General features: G+C 40.7%; 2 protein-coding genes across 2 annotated transcripts in view; both read left to right on the plus strand.

Moving 5' to 3' along the window:
- The first annotated feature begins 1,131 nt into the window (after window positions 1–1,131).
- tcp11l1 (t-complex 11, testis-specific-like 1) lies at window positions 1,132–10,453 on the plus strand. The gene is made up of 10 exons (XM_039615852.1): window positions 1,132–1,418; window positions 1,783–1,932; window positions 4,033–4,165; window positions 4,243–4,363; window positions 4,466–4,686; window positions 4,961–5,097; window positions 6,493–6,665; window positions 6,770–6,951; window positions 8,162–8,334; window positions 8,440–10,453. Exons 2-10 carry the CDS (start codon window positions 1,791–1,793, stop codon window positions 8,661–8,663), a joined length of 1,506 nt encoding a protein of 501 aa, XP_039471786.1. The 5' UTR covers window positions 1,132–1,418; window positions 1,783–1,790; the 3' UTR covers window positions 8,664–10,453.
- Window positions 10,454–12,754: 2,301 nt separating this feature from the next.
- Window positions 12,755–18,604, plus strand: part of hipk3a (homeodomain interacting protein kinase 3a) — a 29,504-nt gene continuing 23,654 nt past the window's right edge. Inside the window, exons 1-4 of the mRNA XM_031738313.2 lie at window positions 12,755–13,255; window positions 16,787–17,823; window positions 18,034–18,225; window positions 18,385–18,566. Of these exons, the coding sequence (XP_031594173.1) occupies window positions 16,789–17,823; window positions 18,034–18,225; window positions 18,385–18,566 (1,409 nt within the window). The 5' untranslated portion in view covers window positions 12,755–13,255; window positions 16,787–16,788. The remainder of the gene's footprint in view (window positions 13,256–16,786; window positions 17,824–18,033; window positions 18,226–18,384; window positions 18,567–18,604) is intronic.

Consider the following 18,604-nt stretch of genomic DNA (forward strand, 5'->3'; position numbering starts at 1 on the left):
CAAATCTGTCCCGCATAACGTAACACGTCTGATATCAATCAGCATGTATGCTTTTGTTCTTTTCCAAAAGGCATTCCACCTCATTGTACAGCAAATTGGATATTATATTAGATATAATGGATGGTAATGTGGGGAAACATTTTTAAAAAATCAGCATTTTATCAAATACCCAGACCAGTCCTTTTGGCTCTAACAACCATGACACATTTAAAGTCACTTAAATCACCATCCTTCCTCATTCTGATGCTCAGTTTGAACTTTAGCAGCATTTCCTCACCGTGTCTGCATACTTAAAAGCATTAAGTTGCTGCCATGGTGCTGGCTAGTTAGATATATCAGTTGAACAGGTGTTTCAAACAATGAGGCGAGAAGTGTATCTTTTGCAGATGTGGCAAAAGTACATACATTCTATACTTGGATGAAGTACAGAAGTACAGATACTTGTGTTAAAAAATACTCCAGTGAAAGTTGAAATACTGATTCAACTTCTTTACTCAAGTGAAAAAGTATAAGCCCTGAAATGTACTCGAAGTAAGAAAGTAAAACATAGGTCTTATATAGCATTATAAATTATGCATAAATTATGTGTTTGGCTCTTTCATCCCTTTGTGTGAGACCCCCCATTTAGGCTCAAACCAGTTTGACGTTTGAACCTAAAGTAGCAAGCCTGTTCTGAAAATTTAAGTAGAAAGTACAGATATTTGTTTAAAAATGTAGGGAGTAAAAGTAAAAAGATGGTTGAAAAAACTACTAAAGTAAAGTACAGATACCTGAAAATTCCCCTTAAGTACAGTAAAAAAAAAAATATTTGTACTTTATCACTTCCTTTCTCTGATATTTTGTAATATTCTTGTGTATTTCTACGATCCATATATAGGAAGGCGGGTCATCTGCCAGTTGTCTACCGAAGAAGAAATCCAATAAAATTTACTTTTGTTCTTTTGAAATGAAATCTATTTGGAAATGTCTAAGAAGGAAACTCTTCTTCTTCTTCTTCACATCTGAGCAGACAGACAATTACAATCAAATAATAAATGTAAGGTTTCTGTCGCTGTGTCCGTGTGTGTGCGTGCGGGAGGGGGGGCTCGGCTGTTACGTCACGTTAGCCCCACCCAATCCAGGAAGCGTCTCTTGATTAGCGGCAACCCGTCAGAAGAGGGCTGCGACGTAAATAAAAAAGCTGGAGTTTCCGAGGATAAACCAAAGCCTTTCTTCTCCTGAGCGCGGTGCCTGGCGGTGGTGAAGTTGTGAATAAACGTGTGTCTGGGTTATGAAGGAGTAGCGGTGTCATAAAGCTTTGTTGTTGTGTTGTTATTGTTGAACAGAAAGCGGCGTTCGCGCTGACTATAAAGCTAACGTTAGATAAGTTGAGCTCCACATCAGACGCGTCTCTTCCCCCCGGGGCTGCCGAGGACAAGGTTAGTACCGTTACCGAAGCCTGCGAGGACAGCCACAGTACCCATGAGGCTTTGTTCTGTTTACTTCACCTCTTCAGTCTTAGCATCGCACTGCCACACGGATTCCCCCCTCCCCTCTCTCATCCTCTACCAGTCCAGATGATGTCATCATTTGAGCACCACAGAAACAAATCTGCACATCTCTTTTTCTTTGTGCTATTAAGTGAGGTCCTTTAACATGACAGCCACTGCTTCCTGCTGTAGCCCTGCTTTACACCCTTCTACAAAGACCTGGCTGTATCATAGTGACTGGGCTCTTAAAAGCAGACTCTCAGATTTCAGATCCCTGCACATTCAAATCTCCATGTCACCTGTTTTCCTGCAGACTCCACAATGCCAAAGGAGGCTGACCACATCGAGGATGGAGGAGACAAGGAGTCAAAGGAGGAGCAGAGGCAGGGGGCTTCTGGGGAGACTGTTAGGAAGAGGGTCCGGGCAAACACTCTGAGTCCTCACAGAGGCAACACTCCACAAGGTGAACGGGCTTATTTTAACTGTTCAGTATTGTCTGCAGGCTTGCTCATTAACTAATGAGATCATGATCGTTTAACAGAGACTTTGTAAAAACATCAGATTTGTTAAACTTCCTGGTTAATTTCTGTGAAACTTTGTTTTAATTCAACTGAATAAACTGGCTAAACACATGAATGTGATCTGGATTAAATGTGTCACAGCCTGTCATGTGACTGAAATGAAAACTGAACAATAGCACAGCCTTGAAAGTAGTGCTGTGTCATACTGCATATTTTGGTATCCATATCCAAGTAAATGCTAATACCAATGCAGATACTTTTAAACCTGTAAAGGCAGCTTATTTAGGGACGAGCAGTGTGTCTTGATTTATGAGATGAATCATCATTAATTTGCTAATTTTGAACACATTTATTGACCACTAAATCACGGTGATTTACTGTGATTGTGATTATGTACTGCAATAATTAGTAATTACAACAAAAAAACCCGTTCAGCTTTTCATGTATTTTGAAACCTGGAACCTTTTCATTAAAAAATTATATATACATACATTTATCGACCCTGTCGCTCTAGTATTGCTCTGATACCAATACCAGCGTTGGTGTCGATACTATCGATATTTGGATCGATCCGCCCACCTCTACCTAAAAGTTAATTTTCAAAAAAGATTTACTGGTTCCTGCTGCTCACTGTCATTTCAGGCCTTTACTTCCCCTGCTGGGCTGTGTTTCTGAGGGTAGGTCATCCATAAACATGTTGGCTGTGAGACCTTCTACATACGTGTGAGAATATGTCCTGAAAGAGGCAGCACAGATGGTTTAGCAGTCTGGCTGGAGTTGGGATCTGACCCCTTCTTGCATGCTGTGAGAACAGCTCAGTTCTTCTGTTCAAACATGTGATCTTGGCCCTGTTTTTGATCACAGGAGTCAGACCATGAATGCTTCAGTTCACAGGCACATACCTTCAAGCGTTGGCAGATAAAATCTTCTTGTCTGTGGTGCTTGCTTGTTTTGACCAACTTGACTCTTGCAGTCACTGCCAGTGAGTCAATATGTAGAATTGTGAGAACTGTGTACAGCGACGCTTCATGTCAGTGAGTCTGTGTGATGGGTTTATTATTCACTGATTGACTGATTTTTATCTAGAGGTAGCTGAATGTAGGTTGCAAAAACAAGTAGAATGATAAATGTATACAACTAATTACAATTAGCAGTTATCTGTTACACTGTCCATGCAGTATATACATCATCCACCTCTGAAGATTCAGCTATACCTTCTCAGTAATGACAACTAATTGGTTATGAACTGATTGGTAGGTTTCCTAAACCTAGACACACCAAATTTGACAGACTACTTTGCCTCGTTGTTGTGCATTCTGTATTAAAATGCCATGCTTTCTAAGATGCTTGGCAGGTAATAATATTTGGTTTGTGTGCTGAACACAGTGTTCATGAAAAACCTTCCAAAGGGGTCTGGAAAGTCCAAACATCAATTCTAGCTCCAGCTGTGGAGGATGCTAACCCTGAAAAAAGGAAGAAAAACCAAAACAAAACACTCCTCCAAAGCCATATATCCACATGAGTACTACTAAATATGTGACACAATGATGTCCACTGAAAAACAGTTTGGACTTGTATAAGACGGAAAAAGATTAACATTGGGAGTTCTGATGTAGAAAATGTTCTCATGTGTTTATTCCCAGATTTAGATTTGTGCAGATGATGACTTCGCGAGAGTGGAACATTGTGACTTTTTGTTTTTGCTAATGGCCGTGAGCCACAACGACAGAGGCTTTGCTTAAAGGCAGGTGTGCTGCTGAACAGAGAGCTTTGTTTAGACTCTCACTGATGAATTGAGGAGATCAACGCTTATTGCACTTAGTGTTGCCTGCTTGTAAAACATTCACACTAAATCCATTTAGAAGTGAGAGATAATGCGCTCAGTAAATGAGTTTATATCTAGTTTGCTGGCATCGGAAGAGCTCTGTGTTCTCCAGATGAAGGAAACTTTATCTTTCGAAAGAATGACATGTAATTGTGTACAAATATATATATATATATATATATATATATATATATATATATATTTTCTCTTTCTCTAGCCAGCCCACCCAGGTTTGTCTCTGTGGAGGAGCTGATGGAGACGGCTAAAGGAGTGACCAACATGGCTTTGGCTCATGAAATAATGGTGAACCAGGCTTTTCAAATCAAACCCGCGGAGCTTCCTGAAGGAAGGTGAGGACTGGATCTTTTCCTCAGTGTGAGTTCTTTCTTGCTGCAGATATAAGAGCATGTGTGTTGTCCTGGTACAGTTTGGAGCGCAGGGTGAAGGAGATCATGCACAAAGCATTCTGGGATTGTTTGGAAGCCCAGCTGAAGGAGGATCCACCATCATATGAACACGCCATCAAACTTCTGGCTGAGATCAAAGAGGTGAGATGCTGAAGCCTTCATTCATTCGTATTCCTCAGTCATCCCTCTCTAGATTTAACCATTTTGTCTACCTCTTCTAACCTTTTTTCTCCCCTCTTTTAGAGTCTTCTGTCTTTCTTGCTACCAGGCCACGGTCGTCTGCGCTCTCAGATTGAGGAGGTTTTGGACTTGCCCCTGATCCAGCAGCAAGCTGAGAATGGAGCTCTTGACATCGGTCGTCTGTCCCAGTTCATTGTGTGGATGATGGGCTCACTTTGCGCCCCCAGCAGAGACAAGGACATTCAGAAGCTGAAGCAGATCACCGAAATTGTACCTCTGCTCAAGTAAGCCATGGAAGACAGATCATAATTAGCTCTGCATGTTCCAGGCTGTAGTTTATTTTTAGATTGTGTAATTTCATTCCCATCAGACCATGCAGCTCTCAGCTTATAGTAGAGCGACTGTTCTTTGCTTTATAACTCAAGACACTATTAACTACTTCTTATTACAGATCCAGACTTACCAAGACTGAATTAAAAGTTTGGCTTGTCATGAAATGCGTATATTTCATCATCAGTGCTTAGAGTTTGCCCATTTTTTCCATCTGTCATGTTTTAGGGCCATATTTTCAGTGCTGGACCTGATGAAGGTGGACATGGCTAACTTTGCCCTGAGCAGCATCAGACCACATCTGATGCAACAGTCTGTTGAATACGAGAGGAACAAGTTCCAGGAGTTTTTGGAGAAACAACCAAGTAAATGATATAGCTTTCATATTGACTGTTATGAGCATTATTAGCATTAAACATTACATATGATTATTTAAATAGCACAAAACCCACAGTGTCTAATTCTACTGTATTCAGACTAATCACCTGCAATATGAACTACTGAACCCCAAAACAGTTGTCTCATTAGCTGGTACATTTCTATTATTGTTGTCAACTATAATGTACTTTTTTTTTCTTGGTCACCTCCATAGAGGTTAACATTGTGCAATGTCCTTTGCACCATCTTGAGTACTGTGATACCCACTGATTACCTCTGTAGCAAGACTGAAACAGTTGCCCATTTGTCATTCAGAACATGACTGTAGGAGCTGCATGCTCTCCGAGGCCACTGCAGCTCTGATAAGAGGTACTACAGACTGTATAAAACATGGATGTAGCTCCCAGATGTGAAAAGTGAAGCAAAGTCAGACTTTCCACTGAGGTTGTATTCTTTTTATTGGCCAGCGATGGGTGACTCAAAAAGACTGGTTATGTGGATTTCTGTTGGAATATGGCCCTCAGTTTTCTTGCTCTGTGACTCAGGACTGTATCAGCTCAACAACTAGGCTCCAGTCCTATTGAATACAACATAATCATTATTTTATTAATTATGCTCCTCATCAGAATCAAGCAGTGAGGGTCTTGACATCTGGACGCCAAAACCTGAACAAACGCTTGAGGCTTTGCAATCTGACTTCACAAGCCAACATCTTGGCAGCTATATGCATGTTTTATATATGCAGTCTGTGGTGTCCATTGTTTTGTAGTTGGTCATTGCTGCTCGTGAGATATCCAAACATCTGAAAAGATACAAAATCGTATTTTTCTGTAACCAAACATGTTCAAGTTTGAGCGTTTGCTTTATTTAGCAATTTAGCAATATTGTATTTATTTTTAATTTTTTTACAAAAAGGAAAATACTCTTATATAATCTTTCAACCTATGAATACTGCAGGTATTAATAAGTTACACAAGTTTTGAATGCTTTTAAAATGTACGTGATGTACAGGGGTGTAGTCACTCCTGTGTGAATGCTACTTCTTTGCTTTACTTTTTGAAAATTAGGTGAATTTCAGCAACACGCAACAGCTTTGATTTGATGCAGTGTTTACACATAGACTAAATAATTCATTTTATACCACTGGGCATCTCTGCGTTCCCCCATCTACTCATGCTAGTATGTCTTTTAAAAATGTGACATAAACATTTCTGTTTTAGCCTTTCTGTCTAGTTTAATCTGGACCATGTACATTTAAAAATACAGAAAACTGAAAGTATCTTGTTTATAGACTCCCGGATTATATTCTATAATGATGTAATACTGCTGACTAGTACTGCTATTATTATACTGAATAATAACAATGATTGCTTCTCCTTCAGATGCCTTAGACTTCACTGAGAAATGGCTTGAGGATACAGTAAAAAGCCTGCAAGACTCAGCAGCAACAGCATCTGCATCTGCATCTGATTCTTCACTCCACCCCCTCAGTGTTCATAATCATGCCTATCTTCGCCTGCTCAGGTGGGACCACGACTCAGACCCCTTCCCGGAGGTAAACACTATCAATCCTGGTTCATTGTATCTCAGTGTTTGTTTAGATTTCACTTCTTGTGTTGTACTCTTCATCCGAAAATTCTCCTGTACGTCTATCAACAGACAGTGTTGATGGATCAGGTTCGATTCCAGGAGATGCAGCAGGAGGCTGAACAGCTGGTTCTTCTCTCCTCTGTGCTGCTCATTGTCTACACTACAACTGGGGAGGCCATCTCAGGCCTGCCAGGACTGATGGATACCCTCAAAAACACTGTTAACGTCTTGCTTGCAGACATGCATACACCGTAAGCACAAAGATTTTTTTTATATTTAAAGCTACAGTGGCCAGATTTGCCTTCATTTGTTTCAGTTCACTTCCTCAAGCACTAATTATTCTCTATGTGAATAAACAAAGGTGGATAAATATGACTGAGCCAGAGTGGATTTAATTTGACTTGCATTAATGCGTAAATTGAACGACTTAGGATTAGTTTGAATTTCAAGGTAACTTTCTCTGGAAAGGCCCCATGCTGACATATTCTGTAAATGCAACGTGCCTGATCTGAATTCAGCAAAAATAAAAAGAGACGCTGTAAATTCCATCGGTTTCACAGATGTGGTGATGTGACTAGTTTAGCCTCATTTAGATAAGAGTAGTGTTGCTTCCACGAGCTGTATATAACTAATTTCTGGACAACTTTTTGAATACACTGAGTTTGGACTTTGCTGTCACTATGTTAAGGGGTTTTTGGGGGGTTTTTTGTAGACATGACAGATGGGGGGGATAGGGATCTAACTTAGTACACAAGTACAGTACGTAGGCCTGTGCTTGAGCGTTAAAGGAGGTATTTGTAATCAGAATTTAGTTAGTTTTATTTAAATTCTCACCTTTAGGTGGCAGTCTTTACTGAAAAAGTGTACCTGGCCCTGCAGTAAGAAATGAAAAAATGCAGTATTTTGGGTGAGATTGAGGTCGTGCTTTAGTGTAAAAAGTTTCTCTGTTTAAACTTTCTGGTCAATTGGAACCTTTCTATGGAGTTTGTGTGTTTTCCAACAGTTTTAAAAGATGTGCTTTGTGTTAACTATTTATTCTAAATTGGCTTAATTTATGAACATGAGAGCAAGAGGCCAAAGCAGTTACAATTTTCTGAGAACCCCCTGGAGAGTGTTTGATAGATGGCTATGAAGCACTGATCACATACAGCTTTTTTTGTATAGTTAATTGTATAAGTAAAATAAGTTTATTATATATTAAAGGTTGTAGCTTTTCCAAAATCCAAGAAGTTTTTGCACAAGACAGATGGAAAAAAAAGCACTTTTGTCCTACAGTACTACGGACTGTGCACTGTTAGCCATCATGATGGAGTAAGGTTTTGCACACTAGGGTAGCGACTCAGTTACATGACTGAAAACTATGGATAGAAGATGCATGAAGCTTGGCTTTTGTTGTGAAGCTTATTAACTTAACAACTTGCATTGTTATAAAACTAAAGCTTTTTTTTGGTCTGTCCTAAGTTCATTTAGTGCACAGGAGGTCTTGGCGATCATTGGGGAGAAACTGTGTGTTGAGCTGAGTCAGTGTCTAAGCCAGCATGGCTACTCTCCATTCTCAGCTGACCGAAAGAGCGCTCTGAAGGGGCAAATCTCCGCCGCCATCCAACCAGACAACACAGTCCGCATGCTGATGGGTAAGAGCACTTACTTATGATGACTTCCTTAGAGGCAACACCAGCGGTGCACAGTTCAGTGAAGGTGTTTGTCAGCGACAGTAAAACTCTGTTCTCTCCTCTCAGAATCTCGGGTTCACAACTACCTTCTGGCTTCCCTGGAGTCCAGCCAACATAAGACCCCTCCTCCTCTCCCAGGAGGTCTGGCTCCAGTCAGCAAGGAGCTAAAAGAGCTTGCTGTTCGCTTCAGTCGCCTTGTCAACTACAACAAGCTGGTCTTCTCCCCATTCTACCAAAAGACCCTGCAGAAAATACTGGCGCCAGGGGAGAGTCCCGGCACAGACACATAAACTCTGCAGGGTGGGAGAAGAGAGATGTGGAGAGCTGTCTGTGGTTTTTTGCAGTTTCCCCTCACTAGTAACGGTTAAGATGTAAAGAAAACAGTCAAGGGAGGTGCCCAGAGAAGTATGCACCTTAAACCAAATCGATTAGAAAACAGACTCACATCTCAGTTACATTAATCCACAATGTTGTTTGCTTGGAAAAATGTCAAACCTCATATTTGTGACCTATTAGCAGCTGTCTTGGATGAGCCTGTATTCAGTATTATAGCACGGCAGGGTATCATTCGGAATAGTTTCATACCCAGAACTAATATTTTGGGGTATTCTGCATCTTTACTATACGTGGTAGAGTCCTTGTGACTTAGTTTGCGCAATATTTAATTAAAGAAAGAATTCAGGAAGATAAAGTGTCAACGTATGTATCATAAAAGTGTCTCAAAGTAGGAAGTTATAAGATCTGAAAGAAGTTAGCTGCTGTCATTACCAGCAAATTAAACTGCTGACTTTACAATTGAACCCCCAGGTCTCCTGTTCTTACACAATCCTTTTTCCTAATTTAGGAAATTCCCCCCAACATCCAACAAGCTCCAGTGCTGCCCCCGCCTGTCAGGAGCTGCCAGGAGATGTTATGGTATTTCACAGATGTGTTTGCTTTATTACATTTCTCAAAAAAGAGCCACAATCTCTGCTTATAAAAGGTCATGCAGGTATATTTGAAAGGGAATCTGTTTACCCAGGATAAACAAGTCACCGAGTATTTTTAAAACAAATTTGTGGCTAAAAAAAGTGTTTTAGTGAATCTGCCTAAACGCTCCTTCCTGTCCACTCCTGACAGGTGAGGCGGAGCTCTTCTAAAACACTGGCAGAGAGCTTCTTGATGAGTTGACAAAGCTGACCCCTTCAGTGAGATATGTGATGGGTAAAAGCCTTAAAGTATTTAGAAAGCATCAGTACGTTACGGTTTTTAAACTTGCTGCTCGTGGCACCGTTTAACTGGCACTCTAAGCAGTTGTGTAGCTCACACAAGTAAAAGAATGAGCAAGACAGCAAATGCCTGCATGCTGTCTTTTACACTGGAACTGAAGGAGAATACAGAGGGTACAAAAACTGTACACCTTAATCTTTTTGTAGCATTTAGTTCATGCATCTGTAAGTACTAGTGGATATGTTTTTTTTAAACAGACAGGGGACTCCTTGCGGTAGCTTCAGAAATATGTACAACAAAGCCTGCTAAGCAAATTCTTCGCTATAAAGTAAATTAGTTCCTTTAATGATAAACCAGAACCAGCCCCAAATCCAAAGGTTGGACTTAAAAAAACCAACAAACAAAAAGATGATCTGAATCTCTTCTATACCTGCTCACAGAAAAAGAAAAGGATCCGTTTATCTGTTGGAAATAACGGTGTGTAGACTTTTTGTACCCGCAGTAAGTGAGATAGCTTCCAGCATATTAGATAAAATGAAAATAATCTGCATTATATGTTGTACTGTAATTTTTACTAAGGGACTTGTGTTATGGACCAACTCGAACTATTTTAATTTAACTGATGTTTACGTATTGATTTTTTGATTGTTTTTAAGAAGGTGGAACATTTCATTTTAACAAGCACTTCTCGTTGGGGTTTGGCTTTTCTCGTGCATATTTTACAACTTACCACACAGCTGGTTGTAACACTGTTTCTCTCCTCCAGGCAGAATGACGTCAGCCATTCCCCAAATGAATAACACACTGACTGATCACACTGACTACACTTTGAATGTTTATTGAACATGACAATAAAGCGTTACGTCCCACACAGCAGTCTGTGTGTTTATTTTTGAATCCATCTTCACATCAAAGAGCTTGATTGCTTTCATCAAAAGCACTGTGAGGGAAATAAAACGTTTAAAGATTTTATAATAGAGCTCTCATTATTAACTCCAGTAAGATTTAGTGCATTCTTCTCTGTATTGCTAGGCTGTTTGCATGCAATACACTTATAAAGCGGTAGGTGGCGCCAGATCTCCAATTTAAAAAACAGCACAAGGCGTTGCGTTTGTGCAATAAAAAGCGTGCAATCAAATACTTGCATATAAGCTATTTATAACCAGAGGGAGACTTGTACTTATTCTTCAAAACAGCGTGTGTTTGAATTAAGTTTTATTGGCAATTTTCAGTAAATGACCACTATTTTAATGTTTTTGAAAATGTCTACAAAGAAACCAAGAAATAAGTGCAACAGCATGTCGGGAGCATGCACTTTGAATGCTTTAGAGCTGACTAAGTTCGCAGTGTTGTAACGCTAACATGCATTGTCTTGTCCTGAACTGCACCGGGGTGTGTTTTGGCTAATCCAATAGCTAACTTGTTTCACTTATATTATGACTGTCTGGCTGCCATTTTGTCCGTAATCTTAATTACCACTAAATCTACATAGAGTATGCCGTGAACGTTATTGGACAATTATAATTTTTAAAAAATTTCAGCTTTAATTTAAGGGGTTTAACAAAAGTGCAGGCCTGGCAAAACACATCAAGGGAGGTGTTGCAGCGTTTGGATGATGCCCATGAGCTCCAGTATTCAAGCAGTCATGGACTGCAAAGGATTTTCAGCCATGTATTAAAAACAATCTTCATATCTAAAATTATACACTATGATTTTAGATTTTACAGTTTCTTTTAAAGCTTTCAAGAGGAAGGACTAACGAAAAACAAAAGGCTGACATTCCCAAAGAGTTCATGCAATATTTGAATTAAATTCAAATATTCTAAAAGTTAGTCAAAAACATTTGTTTTCATATTGTTTACGCCAAATCCACCCTACTATCTGAACGTCACATCATAAATTGAAACTGTACAATTTTGCTGAGTTTATGCAAATTGTAGCCTCGGTTTCCTGCTCCTATCTGATAGATGTGGCACCCAGTGTGGACTTCTGCTGTTGTGGCACATCTGCCTCAAGGCTGGACTGTTGTGCATTCAAAGACGCTGTTCTGCATGGCTTGGTTATTTGAGTTCCTGTTGCCATCCTATCAGCTTGAAGCACTCTGGCCATTCTCCTCTGACCTCTGACATCAACATGGTATTTTTGCCCACAGAACTCCTGCTTAGTGGATATTTTCCCTTTTTTGGACCGTTCTCCAAAAACCCTAGAGATGGCTGTGTGGGAAAATCTCAGTAGATCAGCAGTTTTTGAAATACTGAGAACAGCCCCTCTGGCACCCACATCCGTGCCACACTCTTAATAAGTCACTTAATAAATCACCTTTCTTCACCATTCTGATGCTCAGTTTGAACAGCAGGTTGCTGCAATGCAATGCTATTTGGCTTATATATTTGCAGTTGAACAGGTGTAGCTAATATGACTGTTACACTCACCAGACTCCATGACCACATTGCACAAAGAAGCTAAAGTCCAATAACATATTAATATCACATATTAGCAGCTACATTCTACAAAGTATTATGAACTAATGTGCAAAATGACACTTGCAATTATTGCTTTCAATTATTCTGCATCAATATAAATGTGATCTGATTTTCTGATTTCCCCCCTCCAGCTGTATGCATACTAACTGTGGATGTGATGGAGAAAAAAACAAAACATTTGGATTTACATTTTATTTAAGAATTAAACAACAATTAAACATCTTTGAGTGTTGTGTTTATCATTTTGGTTTGCAATCCAGTTATTACTGATGAGAGATTCTGTTTGATTTCCTAAAAAGACTCAAAAATAGCAGCACACAGAAGTTTCAGCTGATCACAGCTAACACAAAAGGCTACGAATAGCAACTTTAATTTAGGACCAGAGAACCAGAAGCAACCAGTACTCCTGTGTTGGTGTATTATTACATGCCACCGACTGTCCTTTGTGCCATTTTCTTTGTCACAGCTCAGGTAGAGAGTGTTTTATTTAAACATGCGGATCATGCCAGCACAGTGAACTAGAATGAGCTAAAAGAAGTATAAACATTATCAACTGACTTGTAGCGAACATGGGGGCTGATGAAGCCATGCGTGTAAAAACAAAACATCTTTGTTTTGAGTGGATACAAATTTATAGTACTGTAATAAAGTTCAAAGTATGATTAAATGAACAGATTGTTAAAAATAAGTTTTAATTCTAGCATATCTAAACAGAAATCAAACGGTGCAGCTCAGTCAGTGTTTCATGGAGACAGCACTGTTATTATTTTACTGTCCCCTCCCTCTGCCCTCCCCAACATTCCACACATGCGGAGAAGCAACAAGCTACCGAACCAGCAGCAACAGCTAGCCGCCCGCCAGCAGCTATCTCCGTCGGGGACGAGGCGTATTAACATGCAAAAGTTTAGAAACACGGATTCCTTGTCCTAAGCAGGCACAAGAGTGACGTTCGGCGAAACCCGAGACGGCTGTGGAAACCATGGGTCACGTCGGGCTCTCGTAATAGCTAGTTATTTGCGTTATTTAGTGCTTCAAATGTGCGAAAAGTCGCTCGGTGTGTCCTCGTCGTTGAACAAGATGGCAGCAGCAGCAGGAGCAGCACCGTTGCAGGAATCGACTGTGGTGCGGGTCCTCGTTGCTAGCCTTCTCTTTCACACCCTGGGCGATACGATTTACTGGTTTTGTTGAAGGTATGTCACCTTATCTGGCAAGGCTGGGCGTCAAATGGACTTTGTGTGCTGCGCTGGTGTTTGTTTCATATGTCCCTTTAACGTTGACGGGACTTCGCTCATGGTTAGCTTGTTTGCTAACTGCTGCTAACTTCGATTTGTCCCCTGTAGCTGGAAACTGTTGGCGATAAAACGTGCTTAATTAGAGCTAGGGCACACGGTAGCTATTCAGGTGTGTGGTTTTAGTGTGCCCTTTTATGTGTGTTCATTTTTAAGTAACTTTAGCTATGCATTTTGTTGACTTATGCTAACTTGAAAAAGTTATGTACGAAAAAACGACTTTATTTGACATATTTTTGTCCCTTAGTAAAGATATAACACCTGTAAAAGTTCTCACTTGTATTTCTGAGTTGAGTTTGAGTAAATTACTTTGCTGCCTGTCAGTTTATAAGTTCCAACAGGTGTCTCGGCTGGTGTTGCCCATCCCCCAAACACGTACACACACACACACACACACAGCCAGGCACACATCACCCCTCCCCGTGTGCTAACATGCCTCTCTAGATTGATCAGTAACAAACTGTGGGGTGTTGTAAAAGGACGCTAGCTGGACCCGTGAACACATACAAACACGCAAACACTTGTGTGTGTCGTGGCTCTCTATTTCAGGCTTAGGTCTCGTCATCCTCTGGGGATATCAGGCTACCTAAGCCTGGCAGTGAGAAGGCAGAGCAGCACTGGCTGTGTCGGTGGCCCCCAGAGACTGGAATGACATATTGGCAAGCATAGGAAGGTGGAGATGTTAGCATCAGCCATATGGTGGTGTCGCCTTTTGCTGTTTTTTCTGTAGCACCATCAGATTATTTTTAGTGTTTGCTAAATTTGCTGCTGTAGTTGTTGAATGAAGAAAGGTAGCGGTGAGGGAGGCAGTGGAAAAATATGGGTTTGGTTTTAGACTACAATGATGTCAGCAAGAATTTTAATTACAGCCACACTCCACAGCTATTTGCCACTTAGCTCAGTTCAGCTCTGAGTAATATTGTTGTTAACCAGAGTCTGAATACAGATCTATATTGAGAGAGAAAAGTGTGGTTGCAAGTGTTACTGTCCATCAGCAGTTTGTCTAGTGAAACACATCAGCCCTGCTGGTAATAAGAGGTGTGTTTTATTTTAATGTTGACTTTGAGGCACACCCCTCTGCTTGTCTCAACCTGCGTTCTTGTGAACATTGGCACTTGGAATGAAATTTTGTGTTTAACGCAACCGGCTTCATGAGCGTCAAACTGGAATCACCTGAGTCCCAATGTAACCCAGCCAAACACGGGCATTCAGGAAGTATGGCTGCAGTCTTTGCCTCTGCCTGTTATCATGGTGTAGAGACTTGCTGCAATGAAAGGAAAGTTGCAGGAAAAGAATAAATGAAGGCAAATATTTTATAGTAGTGTGTAGCATTAGACAATGGGATGTTAAAAATGTGTATGTTACATCATGGCTGACACCGTTCTCTAATCATATCCTATTTGGTGTAAAAGTAAATCAAGCATGTTTGTTCTTTGGCTGCATAATCAGTTTCCTTTGTTTGTATATTCTTAACTTCCAGGGAGATGTGAGTAATGCCAGCAGTACTTCATTAAGGTCTGAATAATTAATAATTCGGCCTAATGTGTCCACTCCAGTCAATGATTTAACTGTTTTGTGGGACAGATGGACATTGCTCACCTAAAAGAGTTTAGGGGTTAACAAAAATCCTTGTTCAGCTTTGGGGGCATTAGGTACTTTTTCAGCTTGGAAGAGAAAATAAAGGATTAAATAAAAGATTGCTGTTTGTTTTCAGATATGAAAACGGATCAAGCCACAGTAGTCTTACCTGGTAGATTTCAACCCCACTCAGTGTGGTGAGACCCTCTTCTTATTCCACTGCTCCACCAGTTAGTTCTTGCTCACCTGATCTAGTCTAAAAGAAACCTGATACTGGCTGGTCAGAGCCCAGTCATGGAACAGTCCTAATCCTATCAAGACAACTTGAATTACACTTTGCTGAAATTTGTTTTTCCCCCAAAACAGCCTCCTGCCCATACCCCATCTCTTATAAATTCAGTTAACCAATAAAAACCATCAGTGAAATTTATGCTTTAGATTTCCATAAAATTATACTGCCTTTCTATCTTTTTGTGAACACTGAGTACACATCCATGTTGTTTGAATAGTCCTACATCTAATTTGAATTTGATTTGAACTGTCACCTGAGAAAACTGGCCTAAACATTGGTGTATACTGTCAGTGTGATTTGTGATTTGAAACATGTAATCCAATTCAACAAGTCATGTAACATTAATAAACATTGTAGATTGTGCTCCAGGGCTATCACAGTATTAAATTTTCACTCCACAATTATTTTGGTAAAAAAGAAACTCACCAAAAAAGATATCTGTAGAAAATCTTTAAGAAAAAAAGTCAATATTCTTTTAGTCAGCTCTATAACTGAATGTGTTTGTTGTCTTGTTTTGGGAAATTAAAATTGAAATACAAGTGGATGAAGGTGATGAGTCTAACTGTAACTCTACAAAAGCATAAAAACAGTTTGAGAAAGCCTATGTGTGTTAAAGGCATGACATTAATATTTAATACTTCAATACTATCAATACACAGTTATCATGACCCCTACACTGTCACATTTGTTTCTAACCATGTTATCACACTTTAGCTAGTATACACCTGGTGTGCTACCACAGTGTTCTGACTTTAGAAACGTGAACTCTTACATTTTCACAGCTTAGATCACATTGTATGCTGAACAAATGTTTCCATTAATACATGAACATTAGTAATAGACAACTACCTAAAGTAGAAAGCACTGAATAGAAAAGTGAGTGCTTGACATGAAGACCTTAAGTATAAATGAGTATCTGCATCGTGTAAGTTGCTTGAATGCATGTTTTGGTATAATATACTTCTAGGATTTGAGAGAGGTGTGCCTCAATCTAAGTATTTGAAGAGTCGTTGTTAGATCATTTGGACTACAGCATTGCAAAGGCCATAAAGTAAAGCAGAAGCTACTACAGTTCAGCGTCCTCTCTTACAGATGGTGTTACTTCTGATTTTGGTTTTGATGCTAATCTAAATAAGCACTGTTACTTCAATATCATTGCCATATTTGTAAAATGTCACTGGTTGATAACTCATCCTGCCTTTATGGTGGATTATTTTCCCCTCCAATACTGCTTGCAGTGTGGTTCTACTTGTGTGAAACTGACCCTTGAGTATAGCATGCAGAGACAGGCCAGAGATGCTGCAGGCTTCCCCCGTCTCTCATTTCAGCAGGCCAGTTCCCCTTTCCTGTAATGGTGAAATGATGAGTTAATGTGTATTTGCTCTAGTGTCCTTTGGTATATTTTTTTTTTCTTTTTGTTTAAAATCTTGGCATGAGAGAATGGTGAAAGAGAAGAAAAAACTTTGGTTCTACTCTTTACTCTTTTGAATGTAGCATTTTGGTGAGTTTGTTTTGCTATGCTTTAAATGATTCAATGTGTCTTGTGTTTCTCTGTTCTTTAGGTATGGCCTCACAAGTCTTGGTCTACCCATCACAGATGCACTCAGCTCAAACAAGTGCCTTAGGAACCAGCAGTAGTGGTACCAGCAGACATATAGGTGAAGCCCACCGCAGTAATAACACCAGCAGAGCCTTTCAGCACCGACCACCACCCAAAACCTATGTGATCGGAGTCAACTACGGTATTGCATATCCCAACAACGTTGTCCCATCCTCAGTCGGGGCTGATTCAGGAAGACTGCACGCAGGAATACAGCTCGGAGAAGGGGGGCTGTGGGCATTGCAGACTGCAGGAATACAGAGTGAAGAGAACCTTGGAGAAGGTCCAGCTTGGACCCAGGATCAGCATTCTCTTTGCCATAGCGGAGCCAGAGGTCCACAGGAAGTGAGGCTTTATAGGGACAGTGGTGGTACTCCAGCCGGAGGAGGCCTGGACTGTGGGCTGCTGAGTAGGGCCTGTATCAGAGCGCAAGAGGACAGTGGTAGAAACAGAAGAGCACTGAGGCCAGGAGGATACACCAAACTTTTAGACACAGCTGCCATCCAGAGATGTGAAAAGAAGACAGGTGAAAGTGGAGAACAACTGCAGGGAAACAACTGTGTCGGAACCATGCAGATAGTGGAGGAGGTATCTGCTCTGCCTTCACTTCCTCCTCCGGTGGCCATGTTGCAAACCAGCACTGGGAACTTTGCAGACACTGTCAGATTAGGAGGTGGAGGGATGCCTGCTCAACACAACAGGGTGGAAGGTGTGACAGACATTGGAATCAGGGTGGATGGAACTGAAATCAGGCCAAATGGCAGTAACGAGGCAGTGGCCGGAGCTACGGTGACTAGAGCTGGGTCAGGAGATGGTGACTACCAGTTAGTTCAGCATGAGGTTCTGTGTTCCCAGAAGAACAGCTACGAGGTTTTGGAGTTTCTGGGTCGTGGCACCTTTGGCCAGGTGGTAAAGTGTTGGAAGAGGGGAACGAGTGAAGTGGTGGCTGTTAAAATACTGAAGAACCATCCATCTTATGCACGTCAGGGACAGATTGAGGTGAGGAACTGTGAATTACTGTCTGTTGTCAGTGTGTTGGCTGAAATCTGCTGTTGTGTTGCTCTGTCCATGACTTTGCATGACCACAATTTTGTTGCAGGATCACACCAAAACCGAACAACAGAAACAGTTCAGTTTGGCTTTTTTTCTCTCTCTCATTATCTTTTAACAGCTGATAGTCTGAGCCTGTGTTATTTCCTTTTGTTCCAGGTTGAGATACTGGCACGGTTGAGCAGTGAGAATGCAGAGGAGCACAATGTGGTGCGTGCTTTGGAGTGCTTCCAGCACCGCAGCCACACCTGCCTGGTGTTTGAGATGTTGGAGCAAAATCTGTATGACTTTCTTAAACAGAACAAGTTCAGCCCACTGCCACTCAAAATCATCAGGCCTATTCTGCAGCAGGTAAAACAGCTTTTCTGACATAGAAACACACAAGATACAGGACATATAGTATGATCTGTATGATGATGCTTTTAGAGCTAACACACCTAGTTTTTAATGGGCTAAAAAATGCAGAGCACCATATTGAATCATATTCTGTATTTATGTTAATTCCTGCAGGTGGCAACAGCCCTAAAAAAGCTCAAGTCTTTGGGTTTGATTCATGCTGACCTGAAGCCAGAGAACATCATGCTGGTTGACCCCTCCAGACAGCCCTACAGAGTCAAAGTCATTGATTTTGGCTCAGCCAGCCATGTCTCCAAGGCTGTCTGCTCCACTTATCTGCAGTCCAGATACTACAGGTGAGTGCTTTCACATTCACTCAATTCTAAATCATTCA

The sequence above is a fragment of the Oreochromis aureus genome, linkage group 7, assembly GCF_013358895.1.
Source record: "Oreochromis aureus strain Israel breed Guangdong linkage group 7, ZZ_aureus, whole genome shotgun sequence".
In the NCBI taxonomy this organism is placed as follows: Eukaryota; Metazoa; Chordata; class Actinopteri; order Cichliformes; family Cichlidae; genus Oreochromis; species Oreochromis aureus.